General features: G+C 40.0%; 1 protein-coding gene across 2 annotated transcripts in view; it reads left to right on the forward strand.

Moving 5' to 3' along the window:
- The window catches only part of LOC109955447 (collagen alpha-1(XI) chain-like), a 102,277-nt gene that overhangs the window by 57,421 nt on the left and 23,814 nt on the right, over positions 1-21,042 (forward strand). For both annotated transcript variants that reach the window (XM_020591612.1, XM_020591613.1), the window contains 24 exons: positions 450-503; positions 601-645; positions 1,907-1,960; positions 2,929-2,973; positions 3,272-3,325; positions 3,428-3,472; positions 4,310-4,363; positions 4,447-4,491; positions 5,366-5,419; positions 5,498-5,605; positions 6,595-6,648; positions 9,406-9,459; positions 10,780-10,824; positions 11,130-11,183; positions 11,754-11,798; positions 12,162-12,215; positions 12,357-12,410; positions 13,139-13,192; positions 13,641-13,748; positions 14,687-14,776; positions 17,126-17,179; positions 19,737-19,844; positions 19,979-20,086; positions 20,897-20,950. In XM_020591612.1, coding sequence (XP_020447268.1) covers positions 450-503; positions 601-645; positions 1,907-1,960; positions 2,929-2,973; positions 3,272-3,325; positions 3,428-3,472; positions 4,310-4,363; positions 4,447-4,491; positions 5,366-5,419; positions 5,498-5,605; positions 6,595-6,648; positions 9,406-9,459; positions 10,780-10,824; positions 11,130-11,183; positions 11,754-11,798; positions 12,162-12,215; positions 12,357-12,410; positions 13,139-13,192; positions 13,641-13,748; positions 14,687-14,776; positions 17,126-17,179; positions 19,737-19,844; positions 19,979-20,086; positions 20,897-20,950 — 1,494 coding nt within the window. The remainder of the gene's footprint in view (positions 1-449; positions 504-600; positions 646-1,906; positions 1,961-2,928; positions 2,974-3,271; positions 3,326-3,427; positions 3,473-4,309; positions 4,364-4,446; positions 4,492-5,365; positions 5,420-5,497; positions 5,606-6,594; positions 6,649-9,405; positions 9,460-10,779; positions 10,825-11,129; positions 11,184-11,753; positions 11,799-12,161; positions 12,216-12,356; positions 12,411-13,138; positions 13,193-13,640; positions 13,749-14,686; positions 14,777-17,125; positions 17,180-19,736; positions 19,845-19,978; positions 20,087-20,896; positions 20,951-21,042) is intronic.

The following is a 21,042-nucleotide window of genomic DNA, read 5'->3' on the forward strand; positions in this document are numbered from 1 at the left end:
AATAAAACTAAGTAATGTGTTAGTCTGTCATTGCCTGTGAGAAACTGCCATATTCTGCTTAGTTCAGTTTAAATGAACCATAGAGTTGTATGAGAAATGGTTAGCAACTTGTCATACAAAAACAGCAGTGTTGCACAGCATTTCATCACACAGCATCCATAAGACAAAAGAGCACAGTAAATGCATAGATTTTAAGTGTGTGGCTTAACATTTTGAGATAAGAAAACGCTCATTCCCTGAATTGCAATTGCAGTTACCACATATGACCACATGAGGCCAGTGTTGCATATTCAAGTCAATCATGTCAGGGATTTTCAATGCATCCAGTGTACTGTATATTATGTCTTTTTTAAATTGTCACCATATGTTTAAATGCAGTTCACAGTGTCAGTGAAATTAACCTTCAATTAACATCATTTTCTTTGACTGGTAAATGTCTCGATATATAGGGTCCTAGAGGTTTACCTGGGTCCAGAGGGTCTCCAGGTCCTCCAGGACAACATGTAAGCATCTGTGTCACTTAATTCTCACACAGCTTTTATTTGTGTTATAAGTGCAATGAGATGTTAATTATAAACTGCCAAATTTTGATGTCTTTAGGGGCTTTCTGGAGTTGATGGACAAGCTGGTCCCAAAGGAAACATGGTGAGTTTTATTATATATTCATCTGTGGAAAGTATAACATCACATTATCATAAAGTGAGTTTTCCTGCACACATTTGTCAAAACTACCTAAACAATCAGCATGTCTGAGGTTGCCCGCTTCCATTCAATGACCTTTAACCCCTTTGTAACTTAGCAAGAATGGAGATAGCTCATTTGCTGATATTAGTGATGGCCGATGGCAGCAGGGAGCATTTTGCCATTCTTCTCAGATATTTTCCATAAAACAAAGTCTGCTGATTTGAAAAGGCCATGATGAAGAAATCTTAAGCATTAGTAAAGGGTGTAAAAGAAAAGCCTGTCTGCTCCTGTTCCCATCAGCGTCTCAGTGGGACATTTAAATGAGGTTAAGATCATTGGTCAAGATGGGTGGACACACCCACATGCTGTCTGTGGCCAAGGAGTCACTGCAGATGAAGAAACAAACAGCTGTTTGAAAGAGCACTTAACCATCCTGTATACATGAAGAACTTATATGTTTTATTGCCTCCATTTGGATCTGTCATATAAACTCAGATTATAATTTTGCACTCAAAACCACTAACAATCACAGTGAGGCATCCTAACATTCTCTCAATGCAGCATTTGTATTTGGTGTTTGTTGTAACATCTGGAGCTGACTAATTCACTAGGGCCTTGTCTGTTTTCAGTACAGCATGTTTGGTTTGGTTTGTGACAGGGTAAATCTCAACAGAGATGCCAGACAGCCCACCATTTCCAGTTAGTCTTAATACCTTTCTTCCATACCCAGGTGGTTCTGTAGCACCACAGTGTGTATTTAGAAAAAGCAGTGCTTCATTGCCAAACTTATGATTGTCAGCAATCACCAGATTTTAGGGCTGGCTCTGCAGACAGCTCTGCTCCATGAGCCAGTGTGCTATATCACATTTCTCCCCTCCATTTGCATTTTTTTGTTTCACAGATCTGCTAAAGCCAGTTCAACCAGTCTACTCAAGCAAAGTCACTCAAAGTTTTCACCAAACCCAGTACCACAGTATTTTGTCATGGAGAAAGTCCATCTATCCTTTATTCACATAAAGATATATCTTTAAATTCAGTGCATTGTTCTGGTAGTTTTACCATTCATTGCCTTTAGACATACATTGGCTTTTAATTTAAATGTATATGAATTTAGCAGTATTGTTTATTTTACTATATACTACTGTATGAAACAAATAGGATAGAATCAGCTGCAGTGACTGAAAATATTAATTGCATCCTTTACTTTTTCTGTTTTGTACAGGGTCCACAAGGAGAAGCAGGGCCTCCTGGGCAGCAGGGTATGCCTGGTCCACATGTAAGTTTCTCTCCTCATTTTAAACCCTGTCTGGTCTCTCTGTCTCCCACTCTCTCTTCCTTTTCCCCCCTGCTACAAATCTGTCCTTTTCATTCTCATTGTCACATGCACTGGGGAGTGCTATGAACTGAAATGGTCATTCACACTCCTGTTTTTTTAATCAAGTGTTTGTAGACTTTTGCTCTCCCTTCTTTCTCTTCATCCTTCATTCCTTAGGTCTCTACCACTTTGTAGAGAATTCCACAGAATTCACAACAAAATAGAGCAAAGATTTTACAAGTTTTCACCTACATTGTTTCTCTGCTGCCAGATAGAAGAAAAATCTCTCTGTTCTGTTGAGATGGCACATACTGTGTTCATTTGATAACTAGGATCCAATGTCCATTTGGTGACACAGTAAAAATATTGCATTTTGAAGTCATCTTTAATACCAAGCAGTACTCCCCATATTGTAGCCATTGCCATGAGTGATTGACTGTTGGCTGGTAGCACTTTCAGTCCTGCTGACGGCCACAGCCTGGAGAGGATGCGTCATTCTCCAGGAAAGTATTAGTAGGAATCTATTCTGATGGCATACAGGTTGAATAAATAACTTTTTCATTTTCATTACACCTGGCCAGAGCCACATTGATGCCATCCAGCAAAGGCATTGGCCCATAGGAAAAGGAACAGAAGTCATTTAATAATAATAATAATATTTTTTAAATCTCAAGAAGCTGAAGATGTAAGACTTTAAAATGGCTTTAGAAACTCTGAGCACATCGGAATTGGCAGCATGATGTAGACAACCTACAAAAACAATTGCTGTAGAAAGAAGAAGCTGAAAACTTTAGAAAATAATACAGCACACACCGTGCAAACAGGTGCTTGTTTACCTAAATGCACATTTTGAATATCATGTAAGACCGATGATGGAAAACAGCAAAATTACTTACTGTTGTGACCTATCTATTTTCATTGTCTTTCAGGGTCTTATTGGTCCTCAAGGTCCAATCGGGCCTCCTGGTGAAAAGGTAAGTGAAGAAGGAACCCAGTCTTCCCTTCAGTTCTTCTACCTCAGCCCAGTAAATCAGTGTTTCAGTCAAGACCTCATAACTGATTCTGCAGTTTCTGTGGTCTCAGGCCTTTACTGACTGCTCTGCACAGCAGTGATGGCTAAAAAAAAACCACACACACACAATATGTGTACACATTACTATATGAGTACTCATGCATAAGAACTTGACTTTGCTTTATTGAAAGTATCTTTGAGAGGTTGTGTGGCTATACGTAACAGTTTATCTGTTATCTGTCTTTATCTTCTCTCTGTAGGGTCCTCAAGGTAAACAAGGTTTGGCTGGCCTTCCTGGTGCTGACGGCCCTCCTGTAAGTAGGCCAGCTGACTCCTTCCTTGTTTTTACATCATTCAGACAAAATACCAATGGACAACACTGACCTATTGATAAATTATTTTTCTGACTGCTCTAGGGCCACCCAGGGAAAGAAGGCCCCCCAGGCGAGAAAGGAGCAGCTGTAAGTATTATAGAATTAAATGTAGTTTGGTAGCCGATTTAGATTTTACAGTACAGTGTGGAACAGTTGCTCTTAAAGATGCCACAAATGTGTCGCTGCACAAGCTGGGTCAGTGTAAATAAATAATTACGCTGTGTAAATAATTACGCTTAGCATTTGGCATGTACCGGAAGGTCTACATCAGGTAAATTGTCTCAGAAATAGAATACAGTGAGTTTTTTATATTCAATATTTAGACAGAGATATTGCTCTGAAATCCTCAGTTTCAGACATGGCAATGATAAAATTATTTTAACAACAGATACATGAGACACATAATTCAAATTACTTGTACCAGAACATTTGATTGCACTGAGGCAAAATCACTTCATGTTATGGGTTTTTTTAAAGTTTGGATTTGAGTTTAACCCATTTATTTATTTATCTTATTATCCCTTTCATGTAAAACCTGACAAAAATGTTTCAGTACTAAAATATCAGAGTTAATTTTGTCACAGTGAAATGCTGTAATATTAGCTAGCTTGAACTTGGCTAACATTAGTTTTTGTGCATCTGCCAGAATTTTTGTTCTTGTATTTGATATTGCATTAGATGACACTGTCCATTTACTTTGGTTTATTTGTGGCTTTTGTATTTTTAACATACAGTATGTAGGTCCCAGATGGCTTTGGGTGGGGTGGGGGTCGGGGGTCATTACAGCATAAAGTCATTGTAAAATAACTGGAAATCAAGGGGAAATTCCTCAGTGTACATTATCTATTACAGCAGAGACACACTGCGGTATAGGTTAATGTGAATTACAGTAAGACTCACTTCACTGATCATATGACCTTTTAGGGTCTTCCTGGTCCTGTTGGATCCATCGGCTACCCTGGGCCTCGTGGTGTGAAAGTAAGTGCTACGTTAGTCATACAGTTTCAGAAATTCCTGTTTTCTCCTGAATCTCATCTTGAATCAATTGTCTCTCTCTCCAGGGTGCTGAGGGCATCAGAGGTCTTAAAGGTGGCAAAGGAGAAAAGGTAAACATCTGTCCGGCCTCCTCTTTTTCTTCAGCATGGTGGACAGATGTCAGTCCTCCAAGAACAGACCCATCAGAGTTGTAATTCCTTTTCAAATGAGGCTTCCTTTGAATCCAGCCAGTGGAAAAACTCTTAAAGGCCCATCAGGCTGGCAGTTAAGTTCGCCTGCCACCAAGCTGTAATGGAGTGTGGAACATTAAACTAGAATGAAGCCATTTGTAGGGCCATTTCAGTGGAGATTGATCGGTTGGCATTGAACTGCTGTGGGCGAACATAGCTTGTTGCTACCTCAGTGCCACTGTGTATCTGTCCAGAAATTGAAGCTTCTTCAGAGATTAGTTCAAATACTGAATATGTTGTTAAAAGTTCTTCCATTTTGACACTTCTGTCTTGTATAAAATCCTTTGTGAAAGCTATTTTACCAGTCCCAGTGTTTCAGGTTGTATGCTCATAACATTTAGTTGTATTGTGATTTATTATCTTTGTAGTTTCAGGCATAAAAATAAATAAGAAAACTGGCTCAAGTTTGTAATATGTAGTGAACTCTGACTGAAAACTGCATTCTCAATTTAAACCACCAGATGTCAGTAGAATAACATAGTGAAAGAGAGACTGAGCCATTAGTTCCAAACTGCTGATGTGAATTTAAGTGGCCACTAGATGTCTGTATTAATCTGTCCTGAGGAGTCTCTATACTTCTCTCTACATTACTGTAAAACTGCCACGACAAACTTTCCTGAACTGTTGTCAGTCATGGTTCCTCTTAATTGCTATTGTAAAGTATGTGAAACTAGAAAATATTGGTTTTGTCTCTGAAATTCTGGATAAAGCACTCTCCTCTAAACAATATTACATTAATCTGTTTCATCTTCAGGGAGAAGATGGATTTCCTGGCTTCAAAGGAGACATGGGTCTCAAGGGTGACAAGGTGAGTCAGCAACAAAAGCACCAAATGAGAAGCCAGTACAGAAATCCACTTTTGTGACATTTTTTTCTTTGCATCCAGGGTGAGGTTGGTATAGCAGGACCCAGGGGAGAGGATGGTCCTGAGGGCCCCAAGGGCAAGTCGGGGCCTGGTGGAGAAATTGGTCCCATTGGATCAGCTGGAGAGAAGGTAAATAATCTGGGCCAGCAAAGACTGAATTTTCCTTAATTGATTAATGTGTTTTATTGACCTGCTGGAGTTTAATTGCATAGCATTGTTTATTATAATAGAGTTTTAAAGAGTAATAAAATGTTAAAGTACAGTATATATAAGAAGACACTCATTGATAAATACTGAAGGAAGGCCAGGGCTGTTGTAGCGCTGTGCAGTGGGATTTAAAACCAGACAGAGTGATAGGGATCTAACAACAGATGTATTTAATGAAGTCAAGTGGAAAGCCAAAACTCTGGGGACAACTGTTTATGAGAGTTACGTAGCCATCTTGAAGAAAGCCGGGTTTTGAGTAATGAACTGTTTTCTTATACAGCACATCTTCTTACACATTTAAAATGACATCATACAGTAAAAATGACAGTAATGACCCCAGCCAGGAGCAGCTGTTAAATCATCAACTGTGTATAAAATAGAAAGTAAATAAATAATTAAAATCATTCACAAAAGGGAATTTATCTAAAATTTATCTGCAAACTATTTTTAACGTTTAATAAAACTGAAATCCCCATTTGCCATACAGATTAACAAATTCAGGCTGCAGATCAGTTTTCTTTTTAATACTATCACTGACATATCAATCATACATTCCATGTTTTGCTGGTTGCTTAAAATTAGTGTAACAGTACAGTAGATGTACAAATTACCATCACCAGAATCAGGATTCTTACACAAATCAGAATAAAAATATCTGATGACCTTGTTTTAAAAGCACAAACGACGTTTCATCAGCTTCAGTGTCGTTCTTAATGACCATGCACCTTTTAAAATGACCACAATGGACAGATGATGTTATTGCATAAACATATTTTAAAAAAGGCCCCACCAGAAATAAAACTTTATGGTTATAAATTTATTGCTTTCTTCGGTGCTTCTGTGAACAGTCTTCAACAATGTCTCCTGTGTCTCCTTAAGAATTAACATCTTTGTTTTGTTTTCCTTGCTAGGGAAAACTTGGTGTCCCTGGTTTACCTGGGTACCCTGGAAGACAAGGTCCGAAGGTATGTGATGAGAGAACTTAACTGAATGTGAGTGCATAAATGTAGAAAAAGTCTTGTTGTCCGTGCCCCTGATCATCTGGCAGGTCAGAAATCGGGGCAGGCTGCATGCAGGCGTTCAGTGCCTTAGTCAAAAGCAGAGCAGCAGAGGAGATGTTTGTCATCATAGCAGTGTGAGCAGATAGTCTCTGTGTTCCCTATGAGATGTGTTTCATTGTGAGATTATTAAGACTGTACCATAGACAACATGGATGCCCTGACAACGCTCGGAAATGAACCCACTGCGACGTGATCGCCCCCTGGTGGTTGGTTGCAGAATATGTCATAAATCCCACTTCCTCTGTGTTAGTGAATGTGACATGAGCCAAAGTTAAATTGCAAAAGTACAAATCAGATGAATTTACTTACTGTCTAATATACCCCACACACTGACAGGTGCCACTGTAACGAGATAGTCAGTGTTATTCACATCACCTGTCAGTGATCATTATGTTATGGCTGATCAGTGTATATCTCTGTTGATTCTCTGACTTTATAGCCTTTTAGCCACAGTCAGCATCATCTCATAGCTAAAGTTGCTCTGACATGCCTTTCTAAAACCTACTTATTTGCTGAATAACCCTTATTAACATAAACACAAACCTGAGCGGGCGCCTATTCTAATCTCGCCACAACTCTTGAAGGAAGCCTAAGTAACATGGTCACTTGCCGGAGTCATCAGCTGTCCTTCCTCCTTAAACACTTGCAGCCATTATCTAACAGTCTGGCATTCCTTGCACTGTAGCGCTGACCATTGAGCCAGCGCTTCGTTGTCAAGATGTGCTGCTGCAGCTGGATCCTTTCTGCTGCTGTCAGCACTGACAGCCTGGTGCTGATATGATGGATCAGATACACATGCTCTCACCACATCTAGACAGGCAAGTCTCCTACTCCAGCTGAGCACAAATTGAGAGACCTGGATAAGTAACACAAAGTGGGACAGACAGAGAAAATGACATGGAACCATTAGTCCTAGTAATTTGAAATTATTTCACTTGGGTTAATTATTGGGAATTTCACATCAATTTAGAATCAGTTTTGTAAATATGCAGTAAACACATGCAGTAATAGCAAAGATGGCAGAAACACAAAGGACGCGTCATTGTTTGTATCCATAAATAGATTTAATTTAAAGCTGCCCACAAATAGTCCAAGTGGAGCCCAGGATCAGTTCCTATTTTAGAGTATATATGTTTCGGAAACAACGCTTTTGGAGAGACTAGGCATTCTGACTTTGACAGTGCCATGGTTTCCTATATACTGCCTGAATTTTAAAAACATATCTATAAAAATGGATATCCAGCATTTTGGCATCCACTCTAAGTTGAAACAAAGTGTGAAGCTGTCTGTGGTAACTTATAATGAGTCTGCTTTTATAGAGTTAGTCCTTTAAATTTTTAAAAATGCTTCACTTTATATATGAGAGAAGCTTCATGTTAATTTTTCCATAAGTGGATTAATCAAATTAAAGAGATAAAGTGTGGTTTACTCTGTGAGTTAGAAACAAAAAAAGCCCATGTTTCCAATGAAAAGTATCATCAGTGCTGTAAAATGTCACAGTGTCCTCCTGAGTCGGTTCAGGGTCAAAGTCTTGGCTTGTCTGCAGCCTTTATCCCCCTGAATCAGCCTCTGCATGAATCCTTTGGCTATGTTTTTGGCTTCTGCGCCCCATCACTCTCTGTTAACAGCCTTCCCACCCCGTTAATTCTGGATGCCATTTGCAATAGCTTCAATGGACTGTCTTATCTCTGTGGCGCAAGTCAGGCTTGTCCAATACCAGGTTTCCTTTCAGTTTTCCATAACTGCACCTCTGTGAAAAACAAATTAACTAGAACAGATCTCTCTTCCTGCTGTCTCCACAGTGTTGGGCTGTTTACTTTGCAGTATCTTGCAATTCTGCCCACGTTACCTTGCTGTGGTGCCCTTGCTCATGCTGCACAGTATTATGCCTCATATACATACGCATGTGCGGAGTAATGAGCACCATAAAGGTGCACTGCATCACACACTGTTTTAAAGAAAACACCCAGGCATACACTGGGTTTCACTGTATAGCTGAGGCATATTTTTAACTTAGATAGGATGAATATATACTGTATTTATCCTACCTAATGCTTCATCAAATTAGGCTTCATGTCTAAGCTGCTTAGTACTCATTTTATTCATCCAGCAGTGATTGCCTTCAAAGTATTTGTCTGACTGTCAGAGGGCACAGCCTGCAAAAGCCCAATCACTACATTGCTGATGTGTATCAAAGGGGATAAGCCATTTCCCCTTCTTTTGTCTTTATTTGCTGCCAGTGTTATCTTCTATTTTGCTTTCTAACTGTGCTAACAACCTAATAGCACCTCTATTTGTCTGTGTGTCAGAAAGTCTCTAATAGGTGAGAAGGAGACCTTCCCCTCTTTGTGCTCCTTTGAAGTATTTAAAGAAGGTGTTCATTTATTTATGAGCTCTTAAATTATAAACTGCAGCCCTGTGATAACATTGCTGGCTAGTATGGCAGGACTTACAATAGGGCTTCACACTTTCTTGATTAATTAGCCTTAGTAAAGCAACAAGCAAGGAAGGAATTCTGCTATGGCCATTTCAACATCTATGACACTGTTACTTGGCTTGCACTATGGTAGACATGTCTTATTTCATACCCTCTAACTCTGTAATGCATTTCTTCTGTCTGACACTTCTTCCTTTCACACCTCTTCTCTGTGTGTCTTACAGGGCTCCAATGGCTTCCCTGGATTCCCAGGGGCAAACGGCGAGAAGGGTGCAAGGGTGAGTCACAAACTTCATTTAAAGATATGTACACTGAGTCACTGAGGGCTACTTAGCAAAGGGAAGTACTGCGAGTGTAGATTGTGTAAAATACTTAACCATAGTATAGTCAGAGCATCTTAGTCGTCTAATGCCGTTTTCATATATGAACTTGCAGAATCAGGCCACTTTGTTCAGAGTTGCCCTTTCACACATGGAGCATACAACAGGAGGTGTCAGACGTGTTCTTGGTTATGGGGGGGGGGGGGAGTGAACAGAAAGTTTCTTGATGTACCTTAAATTTGTCTGATGATTCTGGTTCCAGCAGACAAGGGAAGTTCCCAAATCTTGTTGTGTCTCCAGTTCGATATTTTAGTTACCATCAGATGTCTGTATTCTTCTGGTTTCATGCCAACACACCCACTAGCTTGGTGTGAATACCTCAGTCTGTACGAGGCTGGTTTTTTTCTTTACATGGGCTCACTCTGGCTCTCCTTGACATTACTAGGGAACTGGCAGAGTAAAGTCCAGTCAACCGACTCGGACATTTGCCTTCTCACATGCAGCTCCTCTGGGTAATGTCTAGATAATTTCAGGGTTCCAGTGCATATGTCTGAAAAGTTGAAGACACACCAAACAAACCAATTATTGTCTGTACTTAACGTTGTTATTTTAAAACAGGAAGGGGCTTTCCCAGAGCTGTTGTCACAAAGTTGGAAGCACAATATTGTCTAAAATAAATACTGTGTGATGTAGCATTAAGAGTTGCCATAATTGGAGCTAGGGAGCTTAGTACAAACCATTAAAAAAATCGTCCTAGAAAATTAAATACAAAAAAGCCAGGGAACAAGGGCGTCCAAATACATTTTGGCATGCAGTGTAATTAAGACTTAGCATTCAAGGTAGAACTGACAACTGTATTCAGCTATGTCAATGTACCTGTAGAGTGGGTCCAGTTGAAAAGGGTTAGAGAAGAAGGAAGGAGAGAGAGGCTTATTGTTGACAAGACAAGCTCGTCTCTTCTCTCAGACAGACGCTGAGAGGCAGACACTCCTGGCCCCGGCATGATAGAACTGACAGGTAGTTCAGGCTGTCAGGTGCCTGTGGGTAACCACTTATCACAAGAATTTGATTATTTTTGTTCAAAGATGCTCAGATGGTCCTATTTAATCCCTGACTCAAACTCCCTCAGTTTTTGTGTCTGTCTGGTGGTTTGAGTGTATCTGTTTTATAGAATTGCTTCAACTTAAGTTTCTGCAAAGTGATGAAAAAGTATTCATAATGGTTGATGATACAAGAAATCATTTTGTGCTAAATCAAACTTTTGTTTTTCCTTTTCAGGGAATCGCAGGCAAATCTGGCCCCAGGGGACAGCGTGGCCCAACGGTAGGCACTTCAACTGTCTGCCGACACAGCCCGACCCATCCACATAAATGATTTATAGTGTTCAAATGAAAATCTCTTCCTTATGTAGCTATACAGTATATGGGCTTTATTTTATTGTCTCTTAAAGCAGATATGCATTGAAGGAGGAATTTCAGAGATAGACAGAAAGCGCACTAAACATTAAGTACCTGCCCTTTATGTAATATTGTTGTGTTTTTATAATTTTGTTAATGCAAAATAAAATATTGAAAATAGCTTTTACTTACCCTACAGTGACTGTAATACTTTATATACTGTGTGTTTAGGGTCCCCGTGGTGGGCGTGGTGCAAGAGGACCAACAGGAAAACCAGGTGCAAAGGTATTTAACATTAAGTATTTAAATGTAGCCAATAACACTGAATGTATTATACATGCTTAAAATCATATATAGAGTTAAGTGAGCAAAGCTTTAACCCATACAGTAGTTTGTATATTACATTTGATGTGTCTGCTGGGTTGTTATTGAATAATTTGAGCTGTTTTGGTTTTTACCATTTACAGCTGCATGGATCAAAACATACAGTATCTTAGTAACAGGAAACATATGGTTCATACTTTTGTTATTTTGAGGTAGCAGCAGTAAAATGTGCCTCAGGGAGCTAGCTCTAATTAAAAAGTAGAACAGGTCAAATTTGCTTACTGGTAAATATTCAGGAATATAAAAAAGTGGGCTATGCTATTGCTGTGTATCCCATAAGACAGGAAAATAATACATAAATCATATACAGTAAAACACCTTTCGTGAGTGCCAGCTCAAGAGATATGAATGTGCAAACATCTTTTTCTGTGTAACCTCAGTGTCAGTGCTTTACATAAATTTTATTCACACTTCATACTTTGACAGTTTTGACAAAGTTCAAGTTTCTCTGTGGCTTTTCTTTCTCCTCAGGGCACCTCGGGCAATGATGGACCTCCTGGTCCACCAGGAGAGAGGGTTAGTGTTGGGTATTTTTTGATCAGTTTTGTGCACTGAGTTAGTGACAGCTGAAGTAGACCAGGTGCACTGCATTTACATTTTAACGAAAGAAACTTGCAGCTATTTGTGACATCTTAAATCAGAGGGCGGGGTAAACCCTGTACTCCAGCTGCTGATTCCATCAGCTAATTAATTACAAGAAAACTTAATAGTGTTGCTAAAATCCTAAATGTTTATATTGAAAAGGTATTTACAGTTATTTCTCAATTACAGCTGGATTGAACTAAAATCTAATTAAACTCTATTTACAAGTGAAAGTCTTGATGTGTATCTAATCCACTCTTCTCTTTACTCACTCCATTCATTTCCATTTTATTTAAGGGACCTCAAGGACCACAGGGTCCGGTCGGTTTCCCTGGACCCAAAGGACCCAATGTAAGTCGCTCCTGTCAAACTGTCTGGGATAGCACCATCCACAACAAGGCCATGTTGACATTTTTTACACGAGCTTTTCAATTATTAATACACACTTACAACCTGATTTTTTTTTTCAATGTCTACCTTTTTCACCCCCAGGGCCCAGCAGGAAAAGATGGACTACCTGGTCATCCTGGGCAGAGAGGAGAGACGGTGAGTGGGTACTTTCATCCATGAATGCATTGTGTCGTGCCATTTTACTCTACACATCACCCATCAGCGCCCACTCACTCCATACTCAGTCTTTCACCCTCTCTGACAGGTTATGCAAAAAATGAAACTGAAATAGCATACAAAATGTGTTTGTAGGGTGGAAGTGAGGTGGAAGCAATAGAAAATAGAATAAAGGTACTGCAGTACAGCTGAGCTGATTTATTACATCGTCACAGAAGCTGTGGTCACAGATTTCAACCAAGATTATCACAGTGCCAGCCGCTGGGGCCTCAACATATATACAGCTCAGTACTGTTTAATTTGTTTTAGATGCCACAGCAGTAGGTACATTAACATATAGTACAAGTTTTTATGCAACATTGTCTTCAATTACAAAGCAGTGCTTGTACTTTATTTGAATGACAATAAAGTTGGAGTTAATGTAGTTGAGCTTAGCTGAGTAATGCACTAAATGTACAGTGTGCTTTTATAAGGACTGGTTTATTGCAAAAAGTTCCACCCAAACAAGATAATGTCTGATTTATCCCAAAAATAAAATAAGGTAGGCTGAAAATCCTATATACTGTCATCAGCATTGAGCCATATTAACAAGTGATATGTAGTTCCTGAAACCCTTTACATATTATACAGCCCAAAGCAAGTGGTACATACTACTGTACATAACCCTACCTGTGTGCAGTCAGCAATTTATCTGTTTTCCCCTTCAGGGCTTCCAAGGGAAGACAGGACCTCCAGGACCTGGAGGGGTGGTTGGACCACAGGTAGATATATAGCACACTTCACTTCTGTGGTTAAGTTCTGCCTCCCCACTTTTTAATGTCTGTTCTTGGAGAATTATGAGATACTGATATTTAAGCATGTACCTGTAACAACAGATGAATCTTGCAAAACAGTGGTCAGACTGTAACCAAGATGCATCAAAAGGTTTTGAAATAATTTTGGATGCCTTCAGAGATATTTTGTCTTTAGAAACAAATGAAAATGAATACTGAATCAAGACTCTCATTAGACTTCTGTTTACTAGCAGACAAAATAAAAGTAAGTTTTAAAAAAAAGTTGTCTTGTATCAAATGTTAAACTTCTTAAACATCTAAAGTACTGCAGCTCTACTGTATCACTATGATACCTCCTTTAGGACACAGGTGAAGACACATAGTAAATGGTACATTATAGTGTATTGACCTAATATGTCTCTCTGGTTTTTGACAGGGACCCACTGGAGAGACAGGACCAAGTGGAGAGCGAGGACATCCAGGCTCTCCTGGTCCTCCTGGTGAGCAGGGTCTACCTGGATCTGCTGGAAAAGAGGGTGGAAAGGTAACTAAGCATGTACAGTATTTAGTATGCAACAAAAACAAAGTGCAGCAGTCGTAAATATTGACATGTATTAAGTGTTTTTCCCAGTAGTACATGTTAGAGAGCTATAGTGGAAATCAGTGTCTGGCTTCTTTGTTTTTATCCTAGGAGGGAGGTTAATGTAAATATTGTGTTTCTCTTTATCCCCACACTTCAACCACCCATTGCATTTAAATATAACAGATTTACTCTAATATTATTTATGACTATAATAAAGAGAAACAAAACACACTTTGAGTTGTGGCCAAAGCTCCATGCAGTCATATTACAGTGAAAGCTCAAACAGCACACTGAAATCTGAAGTCATGCATGTTTCTGGAGTGATGTAGAACAGTGCATGTGTTTATACTGAAATGTAACTGTACTTGTACAGCTAGTTACTGTAAATGTACTATCATTGTACGTTTTAACAGCTTATATCAGAGCAAAGACTTGTTTTTAAAACGTTTTTTTGAGCTCTGAGATTTTATACCATTTACAGTATTTTGCCTGTAACAAAATGACACATTAAAAATGAATGGTATCAAAAAATTCAAAATGTAGAAGAACTGAACTGGAAGTCTTAGTTTAACAAACTGAAATAATAGTATTTAGGAGTACAGCAATTAAAAAAATAGGCATGCAGTAGTACCTTTGCTTCGTATGAACTATATTCTAGTATTATATCTTAGATGGCTGTTAAAAATTGTCGTGTCTTTTTTGCCATTACTTCTGAATCAGTTGCTGTTGTTACCACATGAAGCAATAAGGTGCAATTACAGGTTTTATCAAACACTTTAATAGTTTTTGTTTCTGCATTTCTCACAGATTTGGCTCCCTTCATTATTTTCACCTAAAGTGCCTCGGTATTTCATAATTACCCGACTATTACCTGGATATTATTCTGTCTCCATCTCTAGGGTGATCCAGGTCCTCACGGTCTCACTGGCAAGGCAGGGCCTTCCGGCCTGAGGGGCTTCCAGGGGGCAAGGGGGCTTCCAGGGGCCATGGTAACACACAGAACAGTCAGACATTAATAAACTCGTGCAAACATACTCACATGTGCACACAGAAGTGACTCATACCACATCCTGAGAGCACAACAGACTGAATCTAGCTCCAGACCCAATTACCAGGCTATCAACCTGCTGTTAAACCAAATGTCAGGTTTGGCAGTGGGCCTGGCTAAAAGATACAAAACTGAATTACATAGAAGTAATGGAGAGGACTAAACCAGACGCACTGTTGACATATTTTATCATAATTTATCTTTGTAAGGTTGAATTACGTTATAGTGTGTCATAAATGTGGCTTTGGCAATGCATTTGAGCTAGTAAATGTCTCTATAATTAGCTGTAGCCTGCACTTTTCAGAGGCATTTAACTCTGCATTTAGAGCTGCACTTGTTTCATGTCATTTTCACAGAGGAATTCCATTTAGTTTTTTTGTTTTCAATCGAAGAATGACCCAAAACCCTCTGACTCAAAGCACCAACTCTAAGAGTACATTGCATTCACCATAGCCTGCTGCGTAACCTGACTTAATTCTCCAAAGTAGTGGGTGTGGGTGAGGAAAAGTTCAAGGTTGGAGCGGTTGGCTGTTAGAGGCTGACTGAGAATCAGCTTGAGGGACTCAGGGGTGAAGCTCATTTCAAGGCTGACCATTTAGAGAGCACACGACAGCAGTGCCCAGACTTATTACCACCATTATGTTTGTCCCATGTGTGCAGAGGAATGGCTTACAGTATACACACATGCCGCAAGAGCACACAGCCTCCCACTCTCTCTTCGAGTGATCCTATTCAGCCATACATGAATGTGTACACTTGTTGTATGAGCAAGAACATAAAAGCTAATCTCATTCTGTTTGCTGAATGAGTGCAGGTACTTACGCACACATTGTGCAAGCAAGCATGCACACACATAGTTTTTTTTATTTTAGATTTGCATAGAGATGTACAATACACACATACGCACCCACATACTTGTTTCATCTCATCTCTCAGTCTTGAGGAAAGCCACAGTAGCAATATAAGAGCCAATAAATAACTTTTTGTTTGTCTGGCAAAGAAAGATACTTCCAGCTTTCTAATGCACCACGGTAAAATGCGGAAGCCAGGGAGGTGGAAAGCATGCTTGGCAGCTTTTGCACCCCCTGGCTCGGTCGGAGCTTGTAAATTAGTTATTATAATGAAGGTCTTTACTGCCTCTGGTGAGTTGTTTTTTTCGTATGCGGCCTCAGCCTCCTGGTGCTATGATTCAGCAACACAAGCATTCGAGGGCTGGGATCTTGAAGAGATGACAGGGATCCAGGGATAGATGGACTCTACCTGAACTTGTAGTCCACCACAGGCTTCACGATGTTGTCATCCCTTCTCTTTCTCATTTCCTTTGCTGCTCAAGTAATGGCTCCTCTTACACTGATACTATAAATACTCCTTCAGATTAGCCTATATCATAATTTAATAATAATAGTAATAGCCAGTTTCTCTCACGTAAAGATGAAATACAACCTAAGTAAATGTTTTAAGATCTTGTTAAAATGATAATTTCAATGCATGACCAAATAATCAGTAATGAAAATTATCAATAGTTGCAGCCCTGCCTCACTCATCATGTGTCACAGTATATAACTATGAAAATAGTTTTAGTCTTATGTGTTCAGGTTTCTTGATGTCTATCTTCCGCCACCACCTCAATACTGTTGAGAATGGAATTTCATCTGTGCTGCTCATAGCATTGAAATATTAAAGAATTCTTTTCTATGGATAATCCACAGACCTCACTGTGAACAATTTTCATTCATTGGTCAAAAGTAGTCACAATAAAATTTGTGCTGTTGGATATTTTAAATGTAATTTTCCCTCTCTGTGAGCACCACGGTCTAAAATCCTGTCAACTCGATGAGACTGGGATGGCAGAAGACATCTCTCACTTACATTGCAAAACATGGACAAACAAAACCAAAGCTATGTGCACTTCTATAAATCTGAAAAATAAGCTATAAGTGGGGTTTTTGAAACTTTAGAAAACTTAGAGGGTGGACCTATCTTTGATCAACTGTCAGTATATACAGTGTATAAAATATAGTCAAAGTACTAAAAATATTTCCTCCCTTTTAAATGTAGTAGATGACAAATTACTCCTCATACACATGTATGTACATATCTACACACATGCACACATACACAATAACATTTTCAGGCCCATTTGACAGTTGTGATGGTATGTACATATCTACACACATACACAGTAATATTTTCAGGCCCATTTGACAGTTGTGATGACTGCTGTTTGAATGGCACTGAGCGGCAGCCCACAGCGAGCAAGATCTAACCCTCTCCTCTCCTCTGCTTTCAGGGTCCAGCCGGCTTAAAGGGAGGAGAAGGGCCTCAGGGTCCCTCAGGCCCCATCGTAAGTAGCCTGTTACCATGGTTACCTCATCTCTCCTGCCACAGAGATTGCACTGAAAAGTGACTTGTGCTTTTGGAGAACGGAGATGCACATGCTGTGCACAGCTCCCTTCTCCAGTGATTCAGCAGCACATACAATGTAAACTGCAGTGCAGAGGGTGGTAGAGTAGCACAAGGCAATATGATTGAAATCACTGCCACCGCACCGCAGTTAAAAAGATGCTCAATATTAAGATACAATACAATATTAAATGTCAGTGTTTGTGTTTAAATCAGTTTTATAAAGATTAATTTTCAGCTTTTCATTTAAAATATGAGACTGAAGACTCTGTGAACCACATTTCAGCATAGCAAAGGACTATTTTTAGGCATGAACTTAGTGCGCGACATCCTCACTTTGCAGCCTGTCTTAATTGTTACTTAATTGCCTGTTTGAGCAAGTACAGTAGTTTCATAACAGTAACTTGATTGGTCTGTGATGTTTTCCACTCACATTTAGTAGTTACTATGGCAACAGTTGTGGCACAGATGGAAGAAGTTGGTGTCTTGTCACCGTTTTTATTTTTATATGACCACTGTAACAGAAATTTTTTACTCGGTTGATAATTGCACATAATACACCTGGAAATACGCAGGATGTTTTTCTCTGTGATTATAGGTACTTGTGTTGCATCTTCTGCTTCACACGTTCACCCTTAAACACATTAATGGACATCCTCTTAGATACTAAAGCTGCATTCACATAGTGTACTCTGTCAAATCTGACTTGGTTTCACATACTGTAGTTTAGGACTCTGAAAAGCAGCATCAGTGGCAGGGTAAAGCATAAATAAGGGGCTCACTGTTTTTTTTCTGCCATTGTCTCTGAGCCCCACAGGTAGAGCTATATGCAATGAAAAGTCCTGGGAGCTCGAGTGGTGAATCTATACAGAAAACTGACTGACAGGCAGCTTTGAACTGTCTGACATTTTGTTCAAGCGTTAAACGCGGGCTCCCGATAATTGCCCCTGCTCACCAGCGACAGAGTAACACCAGATTAGATGACAGTGGATATGCAGAGCACGGATGAAAAGATGATGAAAGCGAGAAGAGGGGCGTTCTCTGAATGAGTGAAACCATTTCCACTGCAAAATGAGATCGTTTTCTTAAATTGGCCTGAAAGTGAGCCATTGGCTGAAAACATGTGATAGACTGTTTTGGTAGTGTTTGAAAAACTCCTGAAAAAGAGGCCAGTGCGCAATGCCCACGCACACACGAGAGATCTCACCAGAGATTCCTCCATCGATTTCCTGCCAGAGACTGAGCTGCTATTGTGCAGTGGGAAAATCTGTGAGTGCTGTGTGTGAGTTGCTGTTTCATAGTCTTTTGTAGAGGGTTTGTGTGTGTGTGTTTGAAAGTGACAGAGCGAGAAAGAAGGGGAAAAAAACTGAACGGATGTATGCGACAAGTTGATTCATAAACTTTGGATGTGTGTCTGCATGTTTTTGTGTTGTGGTTCTGATTGCTAGCCAGAGAATCACATGTGTGGGAGAAAAACATGGGCAAAATGAGAGGGAGGGAAACAGAAAGAAATCTGTGTAACCGTGTGTGTGTGTGTGTGTGTGTGTGTGTGTGTGTGTCCTTGCGAGCAGGTTGGCACACTAGGAACACAGTTTGGTGCTGTGCGTGCGTGTGTGTGTGTCACTGGCAGTGTCTGTCGTGAAATGGGCCAGGCGTTTGAGTGCCAGGTGGCAGCTCACATCAGCAGCTGAATCAGTGTGTATGTGTGAGTCAGAGGGAAGCTTTGGTCTCTACACATGCACGTGTTTTATTTGAATGCAGCCATCCCTGGATAGGAGGATGCCGTAATGACCTGCTGATCAAAGATGTAGTCACAGTTGATGTGATTTGGACCACCGACACAGCAATGAGGACCCACCTGGGCATAGTGAAGAGCAGGTTAATAAGACACACTGATGTGGGAAAGAATGGTGAGAACTTCCATAAGGCCTTGGCAGGGGAAAGCAGCTGAATCCTATTAGGTAGATAAGATTTGGCTCATCGGCGCAGCTCTCATCCAGAGTGAAACTTTAAAGCTGACCGCAGGGTCAATGGACTTGTTATTGTTTTGAGTTTATGATTGTATTTCTGTTCGTTATGTCAGGTTATACTATTATTGTTATTGCAGCTTCTTACAGCAGTCAAATGTTTAAAAGATCAAATAATCAATTGCTGAGTGTTGCAAAAGGACCACATATTCTCTAAGCTTCAGTGACTCGTATACTTGAGTTGAGGGAAACATTTCTGATTAGAGTTCTGTAAAATCTGAGTATTGCTCTGTGGAAACTGGACAAAACAACAACGAGGCTTATAGAGTGGCAAGAGATAGCAGGAAGGGGTATTTCTTGAAAGTGTTCTTAATTAAGGCTGGCTTTGTGACAAAGTTCGTTTTCATGCTTCAGATTAGACCAAGCCCACTTGCTGTGGCTTTCATCTGTTTCGTAGCAGGAAATTGACTTTGCCTGTTAGGTACAACACAATACAGCAGTGACTGATGAGTCTTTGTTCTTTGGTGACAGGGTTCTCCTGGAGAGAGAGGTGCTGCTGGCCCTGGAGGTCCCATTGGTCTGACAGGACGCAATGGCCCCCAAGGGCCACCTGGCCCTGCTGGAGAAAAGGGAGCTCCTGTGAGTATTTTGTCTCTCACTGAGCAAAACATTTGAGCTCACAACTCTGCATACACTATAAAGTCTGAGGAAATCGGTGCTTTTCGGCTAGTATTGCAGTACTTCCTAATGACTGTAAGTAATGTTTTGTTTAGGGAGAGAAAGGTCCCATGGGCCCCGCTGGACGTGATGGCATTCAAGGTCCTGTTGGTCTTCCTGGTTCAGGTGGTCCTCAGGGTCCCCCCGGGGAAGATGGCGACAAGGTGGAGTAATATTGTACTATACTAGAAATCTTTGGTTTGAAATATCTATCTACCCCGGAGAATTTGTTAAATTTTTTCTAAACAAAAGCATCTACTGTGCTTGGTTAAGGCTAAAAACAGATGGAGACATCCTCAGAGTTCTACCTCAACATTTATAACCTTTCTAATGGGATCAGAACATTGTAGATTTTCTGTAATAATAAATCAAATTTGATAACATGAAGGAACACAGTACGTCTTCCAAATGTACTTAAGAGATATAAGGGATTCATATGCACATTCATATCTTAATTTGTTTCCTTGATATTTTTAAACTTCTCTCCATCATTACAGTTACCCATGACACACGCCATAGCTATTTAAGATAGAAGGTTGCACTGCACATCTTAACATAAAGTACATATATAGTGACGCATTAAAACAATTCTTAACACAAACATGTCCAGAAATAGCCAGCAGCTTACACTGCAAACCCCGTCTGCCCACAGGCAGAGAAATCCCACGCCCACAGTTGCACTTAACCATCTTGTGTAACCATCTCACCTTTCTGATGCCAGTCACGCCTTCTATCACACCATTTTGTCAGTCATAGTGCCAGTGGGGTTAGTCAGAGAGCCAGTCAATTAATTTCAGACACTCACCCAAGATCTTGGTGGGCCAATCAAATTAAAATCTCCTGAGAAATATTTACAGCCAAGTTGTGGTAAAGGTAACACTTTAAGATATTGGACTATGACTAAATATGGGGGGCAAAAGCCTTTTAAGATGGAGAAGAGAGATGTGAGCTCTGCTGTTTGTACTGCACCACAGGGAGAAGTTGGGGGACCTGGACAGAAGGGAAGCAAAGGAGACAAGGGTGAACTTGTGAGTCTGTTTCCTCTCTTTTTATCTAAGGCAATGAGTTTTGAATGATAATCCATGATAAAATAGCAAAAAATGCTAAATCTTAGAAGCTT

The sequence above is a fragment of the Monopterus albus genome, unplaced genomic scaffold (assembly GCF_001952655.1).
Source record: "Monopterus albus unplaced genomic scaffold, M_albus_1.0 scaffold14.1, whole genome shotgun sequence".
Taxonomy (NCBI): Eukaryota; Metazoa; Chordata; class Actinopteri; order Synbranchiformes; family Synbranchidae; genus Monopterus; species Monopterus albus.